This window comes from Emydura macquarii, unplaced genomic scaffold (genome assembly GCF_026122565.2).
Source record: "Emydura macquarii macquarii isolate MOO-44397 ecotype Brisbane River unplaced genomic scaffold, CSIRO-AGI_Emac_v2 contig_2768, whole genome shotgun sequence".
Lineage (NCBI taxonomy): Eukaryota > Metazoa > Chordata > Testudines > Chelidae > Emydura > Emydura macquarii.
In genome coordinates, this window is record NW_027132905.1 from 42,544,840 (window position 1) to 42,566,607 (window position 21,768).

A 21,768-nucleotide genomic window follows, 5' to 3' on the forward strand; every position below is an offset into this window, starting at 1 on the left:
GCGCTTCGTAAGAGCAAGAAGGAAGGGGTGAGGGTGGGTCCGGGAGCAGGGGAAGGCTCGGCACAATATCTTGGGGGTTGAAGAATAATACATTTCGAAGGAGCGGCCAAATCCAAGACCCAGATTCAGACATGCTAGAAAAAAATTGGGAGGGGGGAGGGAGTACAGGGAGAGGAACTCCCAGCTCACAAACGGCCCCCTGCTTTATAATAGCCCAAACCAAGAAAGATGGTGCCAAGCACCCCTGCAGTTTGGGGTGTTTGGCACCCTGATCCAGATGTGAATTCTGTTCACCTGTAGGGGCCTGTTACTGCAAAGCCTTATGCAACGCAGTATCCATCAAAAGTATATCTATAGCGCTCACGACTGCAGGGTCTGAACTCCTCCAGTAACGTTACTGCCCTGAAAACAAACAAAAAAACAAAACAAAAAATCCCTCTCCACAGGATCAGGCTCTTATAAATGAAAAAGGAAACTGTAGAGAAATACATGACACACAGACAATTATCTCAACCATGCACTTGGAATAGCCTGTAGGGCCCAAGCCAACCAGAAGGTGGAATTGACAATAGATGGAAGAGGAACTGATCAGCAACAGTCCAACCTGAATGCCCCGCAAACGTTCAATGAACAGACAGTGTAAAGGGCAAAGAGTAAAGGTAAGATTTCTAATTCCCATTCAGATTTAATCATTCAAAAGGTTTAAATCTGGTCGACATTTTTTCCATCCAAAAATGGGGTTGTTTTGCAGCAAAAAATGGTGGGTTTGTTTTTGTGGGCTTTTTCCTCCACTCCCAAAATGTAAATCGCCACAGGAAATGTCCATTTTTGATTCAGTGTTTTTTTGGGGGGAAGGGGTTGTCAGAAAACCACAAAAATTATGTGGCTTTTGGCTGAACACTTTCAGTTTTTTAACAAAAGCCCAAAAGCTTTTTAAGAAAAACTTCAACAAAACCATTTTTCCATTTTTGTAGAAATTTTTCACAGGTTCAAAAAAAAAAAAAAAAAAAGTATTTCCCAACTAGCTGTAAAGGTGATACTGGAAATACAGAAAAAAAATTGGTTAAGGGATTTTAAAATGACAGTGTCCCTTTAAAATATATTTATGTATTTAGGACTCATTCTGTTTTCCACTCAAATCAGTGGGAATTTTCTCACTGGATTTTATTAGAGTAAGGATGAGTCTGATTAATAAATTGCCTCCCATTCAGAGTTTATTACAATCTGTCTTTACCCATTGTGTAGTATCATCCTTTGAAAAAATTAACTGCAACGTCTGGCTTAAATTAAATGTCATTTCATAAAGATTAAGGTTAGGGTTTATTGTGTGTTCAACATATAATTTTGCAGTTTTAAATTGACTTTTCCCCTCCCCAGCCCACAAAAAAAGAATCCACATATTTAACATTAGGACAATATTATTTTGATTTCGCTGCTGGAACCGTTTGTGACTGTTATGCTGGTTTTATAAGAACACATGCAATGAAAAATGTCAAGTTATTCCATTAGTGGCGATAAAACTACTGTAACTCTCTTTGAAGTTATACAACTGTTTTACTATAATGTGATTGAAAAACTCCAAAAAAAACCCAAAACCACCAATTGTCTCGAACGTATATTTATTTCAGTATATGCTAGTTAAAAAGGGATGATAAGGATAGCTTGACATTGTTTTATTCTTTAACTCGCTATTTATAATATATTAAAGCTTGAAACCAACATCTTTACTAAAATGTTTGTACCCTCCATGGCAGGTATACTGCTATATTCCTAAAGGGTTGTTCCATGTGTACCAATCTGCAATAACTGGTTTGCTATTCTGAGATTGTGTATGAGCCCTAAGTTACGCAGACTGATTTGTTTTTGTAGGGTTGCTCATGAATGATTGGCATCTGGCATTCATTCATTATTCAAATACACAGCATTGTAGAATGTGACTAGGGAGAAGAATTACATGGATTTGCAAATAGGCAAGAAAAAAAAATATTGAGCTGTCAATCCTGACAGTCTGCTCTGTACCGTCCCGTATGTAACTCTAAAATGTGCAAGGTAATGGGTTTCTGCACGTTTGTTTTGTTGGATAATTGTGCCCTAGATGGTCAGAATTAAACTTGCTGTACAGAATAAAGTATCTATTTTAGATGCTTCTCACTCTCTGCAGAGGATGCAAAACGTTTGCTCCATTGCGGGTTTCTGGCTTTAGCACTGCTGAGAACGTCAATCACAGATGCTCTCCTTCGTGGCCCAGTCCCTGCAGATATGCTATTAGCTATAAGAAAGCTAAGCCACTGCAGTTAATCCAGCTCTCACGGAAGAAAGGGTGGACAGACAGATTCACAGCTAGTTTACACCAGCTGGGGATCTGGTCTCACACCTGGAGACTTAGGGCTGGTCTATACAGGAACACACAGAAAAGTGAATCCAAATTAACTAACGGTGTAAATTTAAAGTGAATTACTTAAACCAAATGAAAGCCCTGTGTGGACATATATTTTCAGAATTAAAGTGGACTTAATTTGATTTATCTTAACTCACTTTGAAACTTAAAAAAAAAGAAAACGAACAGAAAAACACCTGCATAATCCAATAAAGGGGATTTTCCTGAAAAATTGCAGTTAATTGAATAAACTTACTCTCCTCTGGGTGCCCAGCACAGATCCCTTTCGAACACCGGTATTTGGGAATGATGAGAGCAGCCCGTCACCAACCGATAAACGTAGGTTCTTGACAGCGCAGAGAAGCGTGCGTGGAAGTTCTCGGACACCCGGTAGGCACTCAGAATTCTGCGAGGAAAGAAGGGTTGGGATCCTTTTTACCCCACAGGCTGGAGGCTGGTCACTACCTGGATGGGAGACCTCCAGAACTAATCACACAACAGATTTCCCTAGGAAATTTCACCTGGTGATTCGTGAGTTTCCACCCATCCCTTTGAGTTGATGATAAACCAACACTCTAGCGTGGAGCTTGGTGTCACTGTGGATTTGTATTGACTGTGATAGAAAAGGAGACCTTATGCTTCAATTCAACCGGCTAGCACTTTGTAAAGTCTACATCCCCTGATGGCCCACCCTAGAGTGTAGAACATGGTAGCTATCATTCCTAGCATACCTTTAAACCCCAGACAAGAGTAAGCCTGTGTTGCTGTAGCCATCGTCTTTAGAATGAGACGCAAAGCTGAGGTTCTGACCCCTTGCGGTTATCAACCACTCCAGAGCACTTTTTGCAATGGAGAGATAGCTCTGGTGTCCTGACCTAGATTCCAACCTGAGTAATTAACTCCTGCCAGCCTCAATTCAAGGTTGCATCTTAAATGTTGTGTTGCTGAGCACTGTTAAACAGCTGTTCCAACTCCACCATAGCCGTGTGTACACAATGCATGTTTGTGTACATCTAAACATACATACAAATAAGTACTCACTCTCTCTCACACACACACACACAAATCACTTAAGGGGAAAATTTTGCATCAGGAATTGAAGCAGGAATTTGCTCTCGGTTTGCAGAAACGCTCTGGCGCAAGATGTACTATACAAATATAAGAGATTATATTATGCTACATTATGGCCAGCATCAACCACAGCAGGGCCACTAACTATTCAGTGGCTGGTGCAGACGGCAAGGGAAGCATTGTGTTTTCTGCAAGAATTCACTATTTACCAGTTTCTTTGGTATCCCTCATATGCTACACAAACAAAGAACAGCAGGATTAACCCTGTTGTTACTGATATGGATTTAAAAATTAAATCTTTTTGCACCTCTCTCTCCCCCACACTTTTACCTCCCACCATCATGGCTAGATCACTTGAATGATGGCAAAAGAGCTATGTTCTCCCCACTCTGTCCCTTCACAGCAGAGCTCTGCAACAAATTAATAAATCTCAGAGTCAGTGGATTTCACCCCAAGGTGATCATATCAGCACGGACATTTTTGCAACGATTACAGCCATGTGGTGCATCTTAAGTGGTGATCGCTGTGTGGAAGCTGGCAACGCCAGACTGCTACCGGATCAGTTTGGAGTCGAGCAATCCACTATGGGGGTTGCTGTGATGCAAGTGTGCAGGGCCATTAATCGCCTCCCAGCTATGGAGGACTGTGACTCCAGGCAATGGGCGTGAAATATGGTTTTGCAGCAATGGGGTTCCCTAACTGCGGTGGGGCGATAGATGGTATGCATATCCCTATTTTGGCCCCAGACCACCTTGCGACGGTGAACACTAACAAAGGGCTACTTTTCTATGGTACTGCAAGAGCTGGTGGATCACTATGGTCATTTCACCGACATCAACACAGGCTGGTCGGGGAAGGTGCATGACGCACACACATCTTTAGGAACACAGGCCTGTACAGAAAGCTGCAAGCAGGGACTTTCTTTTCAGACCAGAGGATTACCATCCGGGATGTGGAAATGCCAATCATGATCATGGGAGACCCAGCCTACCCCTCCTCCCGGGGCTCATGAAGCCGTACACTGGCCACCTTGACAGCAGCAAGGAGCGCTTCAACAGCAGGCTCAGCCCGTGAAGAATGAATGTTGAATGTGCCTTTGGCTGTCTGAAGGGAGGTTGGTGCTGTCTCCTCAGGAGACTAGACTAGACTTCAGTGAGAACAATATCCCCATGGTCACAGCTGCCTGCTGTGCACTTCATAATATCCGTGAAGCAAAGGGGTTGACGTTTCCCCCAGGAGTAGAGCGTGCTGTCGGCTGATTTTGAGCAACCAGATACCAGAGCTACAAGAGGGTCTCAAGGGGGAGCTATTTGACTCAGGGAGTCTTTGAAGAAGCATTTTAACAATGAGCCACAGTAATGTGCGTTACTGTAACGTGTTGAGCTTGGCACTGTTTTTTCGCACCCTGGTATAAACTTTGTAATGATTGCTGTGCGTGCCTTGCTATGACAATGCAAATGCACCTACTGCTGTTGTGTATAAATGTTAGCAGCAGCCACCATATGCCAGAGAATAATAAAGATCATTTCAGTTTCCAAGGCTTTAAAAGGGGAGGAGCGTATACCTGCCTACCTGGCTGCAGGGCAGCGGAGTTCAAAACAGTGACCAGAGTGGTCCCGGTGGGTATTGTGGGACACCTCTTGGAGGTGACTTAGGCCATGCAGTGCTTACTCTGACACCGCGTCACCCTAACTACGTAGACCTAAGCGCTATGCCTCTCACCGAGGTGGTTTTATTAAGTTGGCCTAGAGGGTGAGTTATAGCAGCGGAAGGAGTGCTGGAGTATAGCCACCTCTATAGTTTGTAGTATAGGCTAGGGCTCAGAGGCTCAGGGACACCCAGAGAAGGAGGCTGCATCTCTGACCACCTTGGCTAACAGCCATAGATGGACCTCTCCTCCATGAACTCATCTCATTCTTTTATGACCTGTTCACAACATCCCCTGGCAATGAGTTCCACAAGTTGACCGTGCACTGTGTGAAGAAGCACTCCCTTTTGTTTGCTTTAAACCTGCTGCCTATTAATTTCATTGGATGAGGCCTGGTCCTTCTGTTACGTGACGATATAAATAACACTCCCCCGTGGGCTTCAGTGAGTTTATTCCCATGCTTAAAGTCAGGCATGAGCTCGAGTGCATTTCCAAATCGGGGCCCTGCGGAGGAAGACACTTCCTGTCAGGCCCACCTGGATACCCAAGGAGCACACGCCTATGCTAGCTCTTTCCAAAGGCTGTTACTCAGCTCATTGCAGCAGATGGAGATAGCAAGAAACTAGGTCACTCCCCCACCCCCTGAAGACAGACACGACTTTGCCGCAGTTGAGTGGAAATGCAGGGAGCACGCTGCTGTCTCCTCGACTGATTCTGCAGCCAGGAATAAAAGCACGGTGGCTGCATTTAAGAGATCTCCCAGAAATCACAAGCTCTTGTGTACTCAGAGGAAGAGGGCTAGGACACAGTTACCCCCGGTGCATCTCCAGGGACTTCAGAGCCGTTACACCGGGGAGGAACTTGCCAGGTTCCTACACTCGTTTTCTATTTTAATCCAGCTAGGGGAGCAACTGCCCAGTCTCTGTGAGAGAATGCCATGGCTACAGTCAGATGGGGCCACCGTGGTTTAAAACACAGAGGGGGGCTAGAGATTACAGCAGAGAACGCTCTCCCCAGGTTTGGGGAGCAGTTCCCTTCCCCCCCCTTAGATTGAAAGAAGTGGGGGAGCTATCTAAACCACTGGAGGGGAGAGACTACATCAGTGTTTCCCACACCGGGTCCTTCGCCTTGGAACTCGATTCCTCCTCTTGGTTCAGCAGAGCACAGATTTGTTCTCCTGCAAGGATGAAGGGAAGGATATTCCCCCCTCAGGAAGAGACAGAGGCTTTTCTCCTCTGGCTAGGTGTGTGCTGGTGGAGGGGAGAGGTCATTATCCTCTTCTGGCAGGTGTGACTCTGACCAAGGTAGGCAACCCCTCTGCAGAATGCAGGGGTCTTAGCAGTGGTGCGTGCCCTTTGCAGTAGGCACGGGGTGCTCCGAACCTGGCATAAGAGATGGAACTCCATCAACAGTCATTAAAAACATGGTGCCCCTCGAGAGCAAGTATTTGAGCAACAAACTTATTTACAAATATTTTTCTTGCGCCCCAGGGATTTTTGCTGGCTGGAGTGCCTGCAGATCTTCCCACCGGCTGCAATGGAGCAGATCAGGAAGGGGAAAAGACAGCTGAGCTGCAGGACTGTTTTCCAGTAACAAGCCTCATCTGACCCCAGTACCATAATGAAATGTTGTTTATTCCCTTCCCCCTCCATCCCCCCACAGCAAGTACGCAGTCCCCTGCCCTAGAGCCTTCCTCGTTAATGCTCATTAGGAAACGATCACCCTTGTCCATACTCCAATAGAGCAGCTCTTTCAGAAAATAAACACATCTGTGCTCACGATTCCTCTGTGCACACATTTCCTGCCTTGCACATTCAGCGTAATGGGTGCGACAGTCCTTTTATAGCTGGAAATGTCCAACTTAGTCCACCAGGCCAGTGGTTCTCAAGCAGAGGTGCATGTATCCCTGTGGGTAGGCAGAGGTCTTCCCGGGAGTACATCAACTCATCTAGATATTTGCCTAGCTTTACAACAGGCTACATGAAAAAGGACTAGTGAAGTCAGCAAACCCACTGGCCAAAGTTTTTCAAGAGTGAGTGGTGATCAGTGGCATCTCAGTTTTGGGAGGCTCCCACTTGAGATGCCTTAAAAAGGACCTGATTTTCAGAGCACAGGTGCTCAGCACTGGCTGAAAGCCAGACCCCTTTAACACACTCCAAGTGGATGGTGCCAAATCCCTCATTACTGTGAAAACCTTGGTTGTGTTCTCCTACACTGCGATTCAGAGAGCTACTTCCTTACATTGTGGATATGGAGAAAGCCAAGGTGATTCTTAAAGATCCCCAACAGAATCTGTAATGAAGCAACGTGTTATTAACAGGTCCCGCTGCCACCCCGGGGAGCCGAATACTTGGCTTCATTTGCTTTCATCGGAAACGAATGTTTATTTTGCTATGTGTCTGTCATTAATCCAGCAGGTTCTTAATAAGCAAATATGGAACTGAAACCAGAAACAAAAGGGAAATCGAGTCAATTTTCATGCCATCGCTCTGACAAAACGCCAGCAAATATACTGCGGGGAGCCATCCTACAGTGGCTGGGGAGATGAGAAGTCTTTAACAGATCTTCTCCAGCGATATGGTACATACTGGAGCTGTGTGGGTGAGATCCTTTAAAATGTACTTTGAAGCCTTGAAGTAACGCAAGGCTGAGTAGCGTGAGGTGCAGCAGTTGCTAAGGGACTGCAGCCAGACTAGCTTTTGGGGAATAACAGGATCATTAGGCATGTAAAATCTCTTTAAAGCGGATAATATGCAAGGTACCGCCGCCATAGAGATGGGAGCCGCAGAATGCACCAAGACAACGTCCTTAGAGTCTCCGAGTCTTCGCACAGGGCACAGCAAGGAACACAAGACCGGTGCCCACCAGTGCAAGGGTTGCCAGAGACTGCGGGCAGGCACAAGCGAGAGTTAGAGTGGGGTTAAAAGGAGGGAGGATGTGGACAGAAAACTGGCCTAAGCTACCTCATCACTGTGATAAGTACTTAGCTACCCACTCCCTACTTAGGCCTGACTTCTGCTGCCAGGTGGGAGCAGCTGGGGGCCGGGGGGGGGGGGGGAGCAGCGCTTGCACTAAAATTGGATGGGGTCTCCTAGGCTGATACATGCAGCACCAGTGCCAGCTGGGATCAGGCCCAACGTGGTTCATTTGCTTCAGAACTTTATGTTGATTCTTTGGCAACAAAACATCGTATTTTTAAGGCCTGTGAGATCCCCTGAACAGCACAGGCCAGAGCCCACCACCAAACGATTCCCACATCCAGCCCAACAACAAGACCCCAGATTGGTTCCCTGTTTGAGGACGAGCACTGTTAAGTCAAGCCATTTGCAGGGGGAGTAACCGACAACGTCTTATCTCGCACACAGCAATGCGCTGGGACGAAGGGCGGGTTTTAAACCATCCTGCGGTGGGTTAGGAATTCCTCAAGCACATCTTCATCTGCCCTTCGGCAGGAGTTTTGGGGAAGCATCGTCTGCTGCAGGCAATTTTGTGGGGGGAAAAGATCAGATGACAGACTAGACCCATCACATGGCACTAGGGAAAGCTACACAGAAGGGTATTATTGCTGATAATGCAGCCAGCCAGCAAGGAATCTTGTTTCCCTTCCAAACTCTAGTGACAATAATACACTCTCACAAGGACCCTCCCCCCCCCTTCCCAATCTCAACCACATGAAAGCACTGAGTTCTCTGCTCAGCATTAGGGGAGAATTTTTTTCGACAAAGTAATATTTACAGAGGGAGAGCAGCGGTTGCTGAGTCCGCTTCAGCTCATGCCCATCACCAATTCCTTAATATGAAGCAGATGAACTGTTTTGCACAGCACAGCCAAGGGAAGGAGGAGGAAGCAACACCAACTCGAGTTCCTCTAAACCCAAACTTTCTAACCAATCAGAGCAACACTAACTCCTTAAAAGACCGAATAAGGTCAGATTCCCCACCCCCGGCTCAGTCACTACAACTGTATTAGACCAACATGCCATGCAGAAGGAAAAATGCTTTCCCCTTCCTTGGGATAATACTGCCAGCTAGATGCTCTCTAGCCAGGATCTTCTGTCTAATGCCAATCTCAACATGTAGGGAAGGAATAAAACTCTGAACTTTCTTCACGATCATCAAAACCAGACTCCCCATTCCGTCCAAAGCCGAGCACCGAAATCCAGAGACATGTTGTAGATCAAACTTCTAGTTCATCGCATGTATTTCCCACAGCATCCATTAACCCATCGGGAGGCAAATAAATCAACAGTGTGATATGTACAAAGTATGAACTAGAGTCTGCCTCATAAAAAAGTTTGACAGGGAAATGGCTATCTGGCTTTGAAATGCCTTGTAGTAGAAACGGAAAAATCTATCCCTTAGGCACGGAGCAGTGCTAATATGTACAGTGCTAGAAGTGTGGCCCCCTACTGCTTGAGCTAAAGGAATAACTCCACTAGATGGCAACTGTAGTAGGCTGTTATCCCCTTCAGCAGACCAGCCACTAGAGGGCGACAAAGGCCCACACTTTCTTAATGTGAGATAGATAAATTGTTGTTCTGAATGGTGTCCCTCTTCCCTCCTGGTCAGTACTGAATCAATTCCCCAGCATGGCCATAGGGGTCACTGTGTCATGTCATTCAGAGGAAGATGGAAATCCTGACGATTCACAGTTATTAAAAAATGTCCTAGTATTGAAAAAATAAGTGGTATTCTGGCCAAACGCCATTTCAAGGAATTGCATTCTGCTTCCCTAAATCCTCGCTATAGTGTCACAGAGGTACTGTGTTCTTTATTTCCTACCCCATAGTGTTGTGCTGTTAAACAAATACAATGTTCCACCCCAGAGGCGGCTGCATTTCCACTGTGGTGAAGTAATACCTATACATCCCTTTCCTCCCCCCACAGAAATGTTGTGGAAAGGGTGTTCAGATCCTCAGATCTCAAAGTGTTATAGAGCTATGACGTACCAGAGTAAAACTCTGAGTGAGCCTGTGGGTTGCCATTAGTTAATAGCAGTGATGGCAGCACAATTTCTGGCAGCCCGCTGGACTGAAAACCAATTATTTCACTCTGCTACCTTCATGCAACAGCTAGAGATGTTCTTGGAAACTCCATGCCTCCCAGTTCAATTAACATATCAGCATCCTACACCTCATCACTCCCAGAGCTCTCATTTATAGCATATATAGGGCCAAATTTCACCCTCTGATGCATGCAAGGAATCACCATCGACTTCCAACAGAGCCACATATACACACCAGAAGCATTTTTTGGTCCTCAGCTCCACCGCCTAAAGCTTATCCCATTTGTCTCTAAAGCAAAATGCTCTTCTTACATGTCTTTCATCCCCCCGCCCCCCGGTAAGGATTAGCCATCAAACCAGACTATAATAACAAGGACACTGTCAATTTACATGCCATGATTTTAAAACCTTTACCCTCCAATGCCCCAATTCTCTATTTAGAGTCATAGTGGAAACATATCCCTGAAGACTATTTCCTTACTGAATTCAGTCCCTCACCCATCTCATCCACAATGTGTGTACTTATTGCGTTAGAACTGGACAACTGCTGGCACCAAATTTGTTTTGCTGGGAAGAAAAATTGCACAGAATTTTGCAAACAAAATCAGAAAAGGCCACTTTGCAATTCCGGAGCACCATTCATCTGAGGATTTCAGAGCACCAAGCACACATTAATGAAGCCTAAAGGAATCATTTGACACAAGGAGAAAGGGAGGCTCGGAGAACTTAAGTGACATGCCCAAGTCATAATGAGTCAGAGGCAGAGCCAGGAATAGGCTGCACAAATTATTGGGCTCAATACTGGAAGAAGTGGATGAAATTCTGTGATATATAGGTCAGACTAAATGGCCTAGTGATCCTTTCTGGCCTTCATATCTATGAGTTCTGATGTCCAAACTATGGCTCTGACCACTAGGCTGCATGGGAAAGAAATCAAATATGGGACCGCCCCATTTACACTGTGTTCCTTCTTCCTGCCAGGGTGTTCAGAAGTTGTTTGACTAACAAACTGTGTTAAGTTGAGACTGAAAGTATAAGTCTCATTCTATTTTATGGCCTTTTTTAACCAAAGAGTCATTTGAAAACAAACCCTCCCTTAGCTATGCAACACAGCTGTGTAGGCTATTTTCTATATGGTGTTGTACAAGGTGAAAGCTATCGAGGGATCGTTCTCCACAGATGTTAAACATGTAACTTCAGCTGGGTTGTGAGATCCTTGCTTCACGCGCTGGCCTCTGACTACGCCTTCAATGGTAACCACAGCCATTACCAATCCATCTGGCTGAGGATTTAAAGAGAAATTACAATGATGCACTGCCTGTTTGCAGTACAGCGGAGAGCTGTATTGGGGCGGTGGGAGTCAAACCTATTGCTACTTTTTATTTTGCCCTGTAACCGTATATGAATTCAAGTTCATTTTTGCTTTGCTGTGTCTTACAGATACCAAACCCCCCCGCAAACAAGCCTCAAAACAACCACCACCAGGATTCTTTCCTGTATTTTAAGAGGGGTATCTGGACTTGGCGGCATAACATTTGTCAACACCGGTTTATTATTGTAGGGTTGTCTCTGAGTGCTGGGTTGCACGAACTGCTTTGTTATTGTAAGGTCACCACCGATTGGTGAGATGGTGGCACTGAAATTTTTTTTTTTAAATCATCACAGAAGCATTTGCTTTGAGGGCCAGTTGGGCTCCCCGTCCCATGCCCCACCACCGTGACATTATTTGCATGCATCATCATGAGTGAGCACCCTCACTGGGTGACCTCCCGTTCCCAGGCACCACGAGAGGGCGTTTCCAAAGAACGGCAGCGGCAAAGCTAATATCGAAGAGGCAAAAGGAAGGTGCATGGCCAGAAAGGAAAGGGGGTGGGCGCGAGTATGTTCAGTGAGATCGCTCTTCCACCTGTCCCAAAGACCCTTCTAAACATCAGCAGAGGAGCCGTAATCCCTCAGGAAATTAGTCAATTAAAAATAATGATTAACGTTGACTGGCCCTTTAATAATAAGGCTTTTACAACACCTTCTCCCTCTGCATCTCCTCTGCCTGTGGAACCCAAATTCCAACGATTGTATTTAATCTTCCCCTCCACCCCCAGCCGATACCATGGCACTTGTTCAGACATAAGAGCGCACAGCTGGCTTGGGAGACAGCTGCTGCAGATGCTGCTCCATTTATTTACTAAGTCAAGAGCCTTCAGACAAAAGGCCCCACTGTATTTAAATGCAAAGTAGCACGGTCACCCGGCTCCGGAAACACTGCAGTAAACCAGAGCAGGGATTGATCCGGACAGGCGCTGAGCACCTGAAGTCCAAGGGGGTTGCCCTGGGAGTGGTAGACACTTAGCACCTTTCAGGACCAGACCTTGGGAAAGCTTTCACGGTGCACGGGTAAGACCCCGGCCTTCATGCGGCTCTGAAGGGCAGCACGTGTGGATTCACATGTGATCGCCCCGGCTGAATTTACAAGAAAAGGACAGCTCGCAATCGGGAGGCACCGTGTGTGTGTGGGGGGGTGGGGGTGGGTGTGTGTGTGTGTGTCTCACATGCTGCCCCTTGTCGTCGTCGCGGAGGGGAACAGCGAGGCTGGGAGATGCTAACAGCAAAGCTGTGCACTGGGCTCTGGCAAACGCTGCAGTGGATAAAAGCTCTCGAGGTTGTGCTGAAGGGCACAAGGGCAGAGAGAGAATTCACAGTGGCCGGGGCACCTCTGAGAACACACGGCCTGGTTCCAGCCGGTAACACACACTGAGTGGTCTCATGGAACGGGCACTGGCACCGGAGCGCCTGGCCCAACGCTGACGCAGCGTGTGGACTTGGGCAGGCCCCAAAGGGACCTAGGCAGATTTGACGTTTAACTCCCGCTGAAACCAATGGGAGTTAGGCACTGAACCGGCTTTGGGGCTCCTGAAAACCCCATCAGACGCCTACCTACATCTTCAGGTGCCTAAACGCCTTTGAAAATGGGGCCCATTTTCAGAGCTGCTGAGCAGCCCCCACACCAGTTAAAACCTGCGTGAGCTTTGGGTGATCATGACCTTTAAAGCAAGTTTCCCCATCTCTGTCTCGCCATTCAGCCCTGCTGTGAAATGGGGACAACAAAAACGGCCGCCTCGCGTGGGGCTGTGGAAACGGACTAGCCTGTGTGGGCACAACGTGTGTTGGGGGTGACCCAGCTGTGTGCGTTGCACTCTCACAAAGAACAAGACAGCTTCTCCCATACCCTGTGCGGTATTTCATACCCTGCTTTTGGGATACCCCCCAAGCACAGCAGGCCCTATGGGGGGAAATCAAAGTGGCATTTAAAAAAAAAAAAAAAAAAAATCAACGAACAAAAAAAAACCAGCCACCCACCCAAAAATATCTCAGTGCTGGCACAATTCACAGTCAGGTCGACAGTCCCCGAACGCCGGACAACTGGATTCTCTACCGTGCAATGCCGAGAGCAGATGCAAGGGTGATGTCAGCCCCCAAATCCCAGGTCTTGCTGCGTCAGCATTTGGGTTGGGCCCTACTATACAAAAAGGAGATTAGGATTTAAAACAAACAAGGAGAGACGGGAGCGGGAGGGGCGCTTTACAATAATGTTACTATTGCTTAACAACAATCCCTTCACAGGGTGTGGTGGGGATTTGTTTTTTGTCCCGGGCCCATTGGTCTGGCATGAAAGTATTTGCTTTCCTAAGCTTCTCTTTGTTTAGTTTCACGCTACCAGACGGGTTGAGGGGACGTCTGATGGTGTGGGCCCTGTTCCTCATAATAACCAGGAATGGGCATATTACATCAAGGATTTATCATTCAGGTCTCAGGCCCTGATCCAAATACCCGCTTTCCTTAATGCCAATTTGGATAATAAAGCACTTAAGTATATTATTATTTATTACAATAGCACCTAGGAACCAGCCAAGATGGGGACCTCGTTGTGCTAAATGCTGTACAAAGAGATAATCCCAGCCCCAAAGGAGTTGGCAGTCGAAATAGACAATACAGATGGTGGGTATGGTATAGCACTAGAGCATACAAGCAACGTGATTGTTTGCAAACGGCACGTTGGTTGCACAATTTGGGAGAGGTCTTTTTGGTTATTTTTGACAAGGCAAAAAAAAAAAAAAAAAAGAAGTAAACATCACTCTTATAGTTTACTCAATGACCACTGAAACGCACCCACCTTGGAGGCGGAATATAGCATCTATTTAACAGCTCACAACAATTTAGGAAGGAAACATGAACATAAAATTCACCCAATCCTTTGGAAACACAGAAAAACAACATACAATATAGCTTAGGAATTGTTATCTACCAAATACAACTTCCCGACAAAAGCTGTTGGTTTAATTTATCATATTTTTCCCAGCAAAATGGTCTTTGAGAGTAGGTGTTTGGATTTGGGTTTTCTCCAAAATAAGCTGATTCTGTGGTTCCATGAGAACTAGTAATAATTGCAGCAGGGTGGGGGGAATGTCAGACATTCTAGTCTAGTCTACATGGGTTCTTAGACCACGCTCATCACCGCAGTTCCATGCCCCTCTCTAGTTATTACCAACTTGGTATTAGATCATAAGGATTGTGTATCTGCGCCATGGAACCAATCATCCTATTTTATTACAAAAATAATAAACGGGGGGATTTTGACTTAATGTCTCTTAACCAGGCCAAGTGGCAGACCACTTCATGTTAAGAAGGCAGGAGGCTGACTCACTGGAGTTGAGAGGGTCTGGTTGGTGCTAGTTTCCCTGTGAGCAACTACAAATCCTCCTTACGTGCTCCGAGGTCTTTGCATTGTTGGGAGCAATGATATTTAAAGTCAGGACAAAGTAATGCTTTTATTAAGAGCTAAATTCAACGACGTGAGCAAATTGGAGCTTCCTGTAGAACAACCCACTGATGTTCTAACAAGAAGAGGTTGTTACAATCATAGCATCATCATTGGTTGACCATGCCCTGAACACAGCAATTGCAGGAGCAGAGTACCTCAGGTTTCCCTCATTTCAACCCTTAAAGGGTTCTGCACAACGTACCGTTCCTGTGATTCGATGAGACGGCCTGACCACCAAACGGCACTGGTGGGACAGGGGAGGCTGTCTGGCTGTGTGTGTGGACATGGGCGGGAGCTTGCAAAGACATTTAAGGCAGCCAGATCCGTCCTCATTCGCCAGTAATCACAGAGAAAGATTTTGTCCCCCCACCCCACTCACCGGATTGGTTCGGGTTTCAGATGGTGATTGAGGGCGGAGACAATGATGCTCTCAGGGAAAGGCAGCTTCCCGGCTGCTCTCTGGATGTTGACATGAGCGGAGTTGCAGAGGGCGTGGACGCCTGCGTCCGTTCGGCTGGAGATGTAGAACTTGATGGGAGTGACAGGTCTGAGCTTCTGTGCTGCCCGCTGCAATCCAACAGAAGTGATGGTGAGCAAGAGATTCACAAGGAGTCATTAGGACACAGCGCCTTGTTCTCTGGCTCCCACGTGCCTTCTCCTGCGCCCCGGCAAACAACGGAGCAGGGGCATGCTTCCAGGCCAGATCCCACTGAAGCATCTTGACCTTTGCTCTGGTAGAGTTCCAAGAAAGTATCAACTGTACACATTCAATGCGAGCACGTGCAGCAAACGGAGCTTACTGCATCTGTTTACCAGCTTCTTCCTTTGAAGCTTGTTTTATAGTTACGCACCAGGAGAGAGAGAGAGAACTCCCCACTCCGAGCCCCCTCTCCATATTCACCATGACTCAATGTTAAGTACTGGCCTCCAATCGTTGGAGTAGGAAATAAAACCAGCCTGCTATGTCGCTGGTCAATATTTAACCAATGTTTTTCCGGTTCTCATCAAAGGATCAGTTCTGCAAGGGGCTGGGGTCCATCAGCTTCCAAAGACATTGAGCCCTCAAGCACCTTGCAGAAAGCAGACCAGTGGGTGCTTTCATTTCTTTGAGGCCAACAAAAAGAATACCCAATTTTCAAACACGACTGGTAATTTTGGCGGTTCAATTTAAGACATCGTAACGGTCCCTGATTTTCAGACAATGTAGAGCACTTGTCCTCTGAGAATCAGGCTGCTTTAAAAGACACCTTAGGCTGGACACCAAAAAATGGAGACACACAAAATCACTAATCACTGCTGAAGATGCAGGCCATTGCTTTTCATACAATCGTCATCAGGGGAGAAGGAATCACGTGTAACAGATGTTAGGCACAATGCTTAATGCACTGCTGGTGATGAGGATGGTATAAGAACCTAGGCAGAAGAGAAGATAGAAAAAGGGGCTGCCTGGTTGTTTTGCAAAGATGACTTCCACTTTAGGATGACCCAGATTCTAAATCTAGTTTTCCACCAAGATGCGGCTGTCCCAGAATTTCCCTAGCCCTGGGCACTCTTCCCACACTGCCATACAGAGTGTAACTGGCTGAGCAGAGAGGGCATTTAGCAGAGTAGCTGGTCAGGTGGGCAAATCCATTTCTACCCCTTCTCCGTGATACTTACGAACTAAGGCAAGGTGACAGTTTGCATTTTAAGTCACAGCTTGGACATGACGGTCAGTCAATGAACCCAGCATTTAAGTGCAACGCAGCAGCTCATTCTGCGATTGGTGAGTAACCGCAGTTAAATTGTCTAGAAGAGGAGATTTTAAACTGTTCATTTGCAGACCTCTAAAAAAATTCGAATGGAGGTGCAGGCCCCTTTGGAAAGCTTACTCTGCGGACCCTCAGGAATCCAGACCACAGGGCGAAAACCACTGGTTTCGAATTTGGTTGCCTGAGGCGTCCTTACAATACAATTGGTCTTAGCTTGATTCTATATGCACACCCCTAAAAGATTATGGAAGCAATTCACTAGCGAGACAGATTAGCAGCATCTAGGGACTTGATCCAGCACCACTGAAGTTCTGCCACCAGACTTTAGTGGGTGCAGGGTTCACTCTTTCATTTTCAGTGCAGACCCCAGCTGTATAAAATATCTCAGCTTCTTGCTACAGGCCGAAGATTCCTCCCACCCAGAAAGGGAGCAAGAGGATTCCCCCAATTATTAAGATGATCAGAGGAGGGATCCCAGGGCCACATTACACTTACGTCATGCCTTTCATAAGTCCCAGGAATAAATGCTAACACTCAATCAAGGCACTTCCCTATTAATATGCACCAGTACCATGGGAGCCAATGCAAGGACATATACGCAGGGGTGCTAGTGATGGGATAAACCATATGGATGCAAGTCACACCCTTCTATTCATTGGTTATGTAGGTTACTCTAGCACAGGATTAGGCTGCTCCTGTTTAAAAATACTGCCTCTCTTTCCTATTGAGAGTCATCTTAGTATTGACGCAATGCCCTGCTAACACCACTGGGACTTCAGTCACAGCAAGACTAAAATAAAAATGACTAGAGGCAATATATTATTTATATAGACAGAGGGCTGCATTTCACTAGAGCCACCACACCGCCCTTGAATCACATTGCAGCTGTGAAGGCGGATTTTGGGGTTTTTTTTAAAAATGAAGTGGAAAATTACACCCAGGAATACTTTAAAAAAAAAAAAAACACACCTTTTTAAACCCAGGGTAGGGGAAGTAGTTTAATATTTGTAAGGATCTGCATAATGGCCATGGGACAGCTTCCACAGTGAACTAAACATCTTCTGAAAGGGATTTCACGTCCCATTCCACACCACTTCCTTCCCAATAGCTGGGTTCACCCCCTTCCCCTTCGCCCCATAACAAAAGTCTGCAAAAACAAATGGGTGAGCTATCACAGCCCGCTTTCCCCCCACCACCACCAGGAAAGAAAATAAAAACCCTGCTAAATGAGTCATTAGTGTGGTGTCTTTTAATTAAGAGACTCTAATGCAGCTAAGTAGGTATGTGTGTGTCCCAGCGCTCGGATGAATGATGTTTTCTTAAAAATCCTAGGCAGGTTTTTAGACAGGCAGGTTTTATTTTAGCATATTAGTGGGAAGAAGCAGCCTAGCGTTCCCCAGGACTGACTTTACATGTTTTAAAACACAACTTGTCCTGTCTACAGTCGACTTTTAAAACCGTGTTTGCCATCATTGTGCAAATACACCTTTTAGCCTCATGTTCACAGGCCCTTAGTGTGTCTCTCTAACTAATGCAGTTAGCTAGGGTGGGAGAGGGGGAGGGGGAGAGAGAGATCAGAAAGATGGGCTGGAAAAAGAAATAAAGGAGAAAACCAGATTAATGGCTAGAAATTTCCTTCCCGCTCCCCCCCTTCCCCTGAGAAGACTAAGCAGTGATCTTTATTAGATTTCAATTTGGTACCGAGAGTCAATAAAATTTTAACCGCGGACTTGGAAATGCCTTCCAGGCTCCCACTATTTTAGCAGACAGGATTCTGGACTCTTAGAAACATATTGTTATAAAGCACAGGGAGGAGAGCAAAAATGTAACTGAGCTGCAGGGGGAATGCCTGGGAACCAGAACACACACTGCCCAAGCCTTTTCCTCTTTCTAGTCCTTTTATTTGGAGCTCACATATGGTTACAATTAAAAATGAAAATCCGTATTTATTACCCGTTAGCAGAGAGGAGCAGACAGAAATTAAACAGTTTTCTTTAGCAGACCTTGACATGCAGCTCAGCAATTTATGGTAAAGCTGAGGCTGCATTTAGAGAGTAAACTTGCAGGAAGCTGTGTTTGGGTTTAGCAGATTTTGTCATGCACTGGAGACGCGCAGTGAATCCGCACTTGGGGAACCAGGAGAGAGCATGGGAAACATGCTGCGTTGTTGGGCTCAGGACTCTGCTGGATTCCCACATCCACACCATCACTTCTACAGCCGACAACAGAGAGAGCCATGCACTGAGGTTTGGATTCCCTCCTCCCACCTGGGAGGTCTCGCCACTCTTTTTGGAGAGCAGACTGGAAAAGAAGAGGGCTCTAGGATCCAAGCAGGGCTAATTGAGTGACTGGCACGTGGGAAACAACGAACCCACAGAGACACAGAAGTGGATGACAGGGACAAAGAAAAGCTATTTCTACCGCTGCCTCCGTCCCGCAGGCATCCTTCCCATGCAGAACTCTCTGGAGAGGAAACCGAACGAGCTATGTGCAGAATAACCAACAACAAAATCGGAGCTATTAAAAGCTATTTTCCCTTCAGCCCAGTGGCCACGTGGTCTTTAATAGATATTACAAGAGACTCCTGCATCAGATTCCTTTTCAATAGCTCAGTGAAAGCACATCCTAATTAATCTCCCCGATGCAGAGCATTGCTGAACTGCTGACCCCTGTTGTGCGCAACTCACAAATGACCCCTTCACTTATGTGAGTGTCCCATAATTGGACCATCCCAACGTCCTTTGTGCCTACATGCAGCTGGTGATTTGTTCCCCCTGATTACCGTCACTCTAATCTGCTATCATTGCCCGCACTGAATTATGAAAAGATGCATTATTTACTCTTTAGTAATTGCAGGGAAAAGCCTGATAACAAAATGAAAATACTTTGGACCTGCACAGTGCTTTCCATCAGAGGAACTCACTCTGTCCACGGATATTAATTAAGCCTCCCAAATACCTCCACCAGGTATTATCTCAGGGTTCCAAATGAGGAAACTGAGGCCGAGAGATTAAGCGATTTGCCCAAGGTGACCCAGCAAGTGGATGGTACAGCTTGGATTCAAGTCTAGGGGGAGGGCGGGGTGTCTCTTCTCACTTGTGCTGTTTTTACATCAATGTAACCCTGTTGACTTGAATGGACTTACTCCTGATCACTCCGGTGCACACGAAAAGAGAATTGGGTCTTAGAAATCCCAAGCTACCAGTTCAGGGCTCAGATTTTATTCCAGGCATCCTCATTTTAGCAGATGTTCATGTATGAGAGTTCTGCCATTTGATGGAAGATTTTGGTTTGGCACATGTCTCATTTACTGAGATCTAGTCAATTTTCTATGTGACTTTACTGTCTGGTGTACACTCTCTCCAGCCAACAGTGTTTCTTGAGCTGGGACACACGTCCAAGGGTTTCACTTTACACTGGATTCCTGCATATGTTATGATGCACGAAAAGCACCACTTGCAGTTAGCTGGCCTGTTCTTCTAACAGGTGATTCGCTAAGCGCTTCCACATTCAAATTTCCACTCTTATGTGCCAGAATGATATGGAGCCGCATTCCATCTTGCTGCTATTCTTCAAAGGTCCATCCTCCCCTCAGTCCACACACCTACGAACTGCAAGGGTCCCAGCAGCTTCCATGGGAACAGGGTTCGGCCCCAAATTAGTACAGCTCCGGCACAAGGGCTGTAAACCAAGGTTGAGCTGAGAGATTAGAAGAGGGAGGTGGTGGGAATAAGTCCTGGTGTGTTGGGAATGGGGGGAGATGAACCTTCCTGTAAATACTTGCACCATTACTGCAATCTGGTGCCTTGGAAACGTAAGAAAATTCTCACTCAGAGTTCCCAATCTTACTCCCATTCAAATCAGTGGGACTGACTTCTGTGGGGACTGGGCGTATGAAGAGACAGGGAATAACAGGAATCCTTGGTAGGGGCAGGGACAGCTCAGCGGGCTCCAGAGAAGAGGGCTGGAGTCCGGGAGAGCAAGGGGAATCTCTGCTTCTGTTTGAAGAGGAGGAGACAGAGAGAGATCCCCTGCAGTGCTGCCTCACATAGGAAGAGCTGGTTTTTTAGCTCTCTGACCCAGGTCCACCTGCCCTTTCAAAGTTAAAACAAGTGCTCCCAGACTTGGGCTAGCAGGGCACAGGTTCACATGTCGACACAGTGCTTTGAAGTTGCGACTCGGGCTGGAGCTTGGGCCCTGAGGGCCACCCACCCTCCTTAGGCTTTGAAGCCCAAGCCGCGATTTCAAAGCACGGCCTCCACAGCTCTTTTTCGAGCGCTAGCCCCGTCCCGTTGGCCCAGGCTGAGAGACTTGCTTCGGCGGCCACGTGGACGCATCCTGACGGTTGATGCTCCAGAACTCCAGAGCAGAGTTCTGGGCTGAGGACGGACGCCGGCTTGGAACCAGCTGGTCAGAACTCACAGTCTAGTTCCAACCCGGGGCCCATCTACACCTGTAAATCCTGCCCGCCCGCCCACAGTATGACATTAACATAATCTGCCTTTAGCATCACTCTGCCCAAGTCTCCAGCTTTTGGAACTGCCTTTCACAATCGTTCAGCCAGCAAACGGTTTTGTGCTGAAAGAGCCACAAGGACACAACTCCTCTCTCTCTCCTTTGTGTGCACCGCCGCACACGAAATCCCTTCCGGATACAGATCGGGAACAGGGCTCGCACTCACCTGCATCTCATGAAGGGGAACACGGAGAGGGAGCGTGCACGGGAGAGCCCAGTCAGACTGCACCGAAGAGGAAAATCCAGCTAGGGGGAACCAGGTAGAAAGCCTCCGTGATAAGCTTGTGGCATGGCCTCAGCTCCATCCTGGAGATCGGAAGTCACCTAACCACAATACGTGCCTAATGTGATGTTGCACGCACTGAACTGTGAGGCTTTGTACAGAAACTCTGGCTGCAGGGTCAAATTCTATTGGTTGCAAGAGTGCAACTCCCCTTATTCCAGTGAAGTTAGCCCGGTGCAACAGAGGGGGAAGGCCCTGTAAAAACAACACTTAGCACCTTCCATGGAAGCCTCTGCAGTGCTTTGCAAACTAATGACACCCATGTGAGACAGGAGAACAGCATTCACCTCCTGGGGGGACACA

At 46.7% G+C, this 21,768-nt stretch overlaps 1 protein-coding gene across 4 annotated transcripts in view; it reads right to left on the reverse strand.

Moving 5' to 3' along the window:
- The window catches only part of PUSL1 (pseudouridine synthase like 1), a 67,723-nt gene that overhangs the window by 30,036 nt on the left and 15,919 nt on the right, over positions 1–21,768 (reverse strand). For all 4 annotated transcript variants that reach the window (XM_067567257.1, XM_067567258.1, XM_067567259.1 and 1 more), the window contains exons 3-4: positions 15,296–15,483; positions 2,634–2,783 (exon numbers count right to left, since the gene is read on the reverse strand). In XM_067567257.1, coding sequence (XP_067423358.1) covers positions 2,634–2,783; positions 15,296–15,483 — 338 coding nt within the window. The remainder of the gene's footprint in view (positions 1–2,633; positions 2,784–15,295; positions 15,484–21,768) is intronic.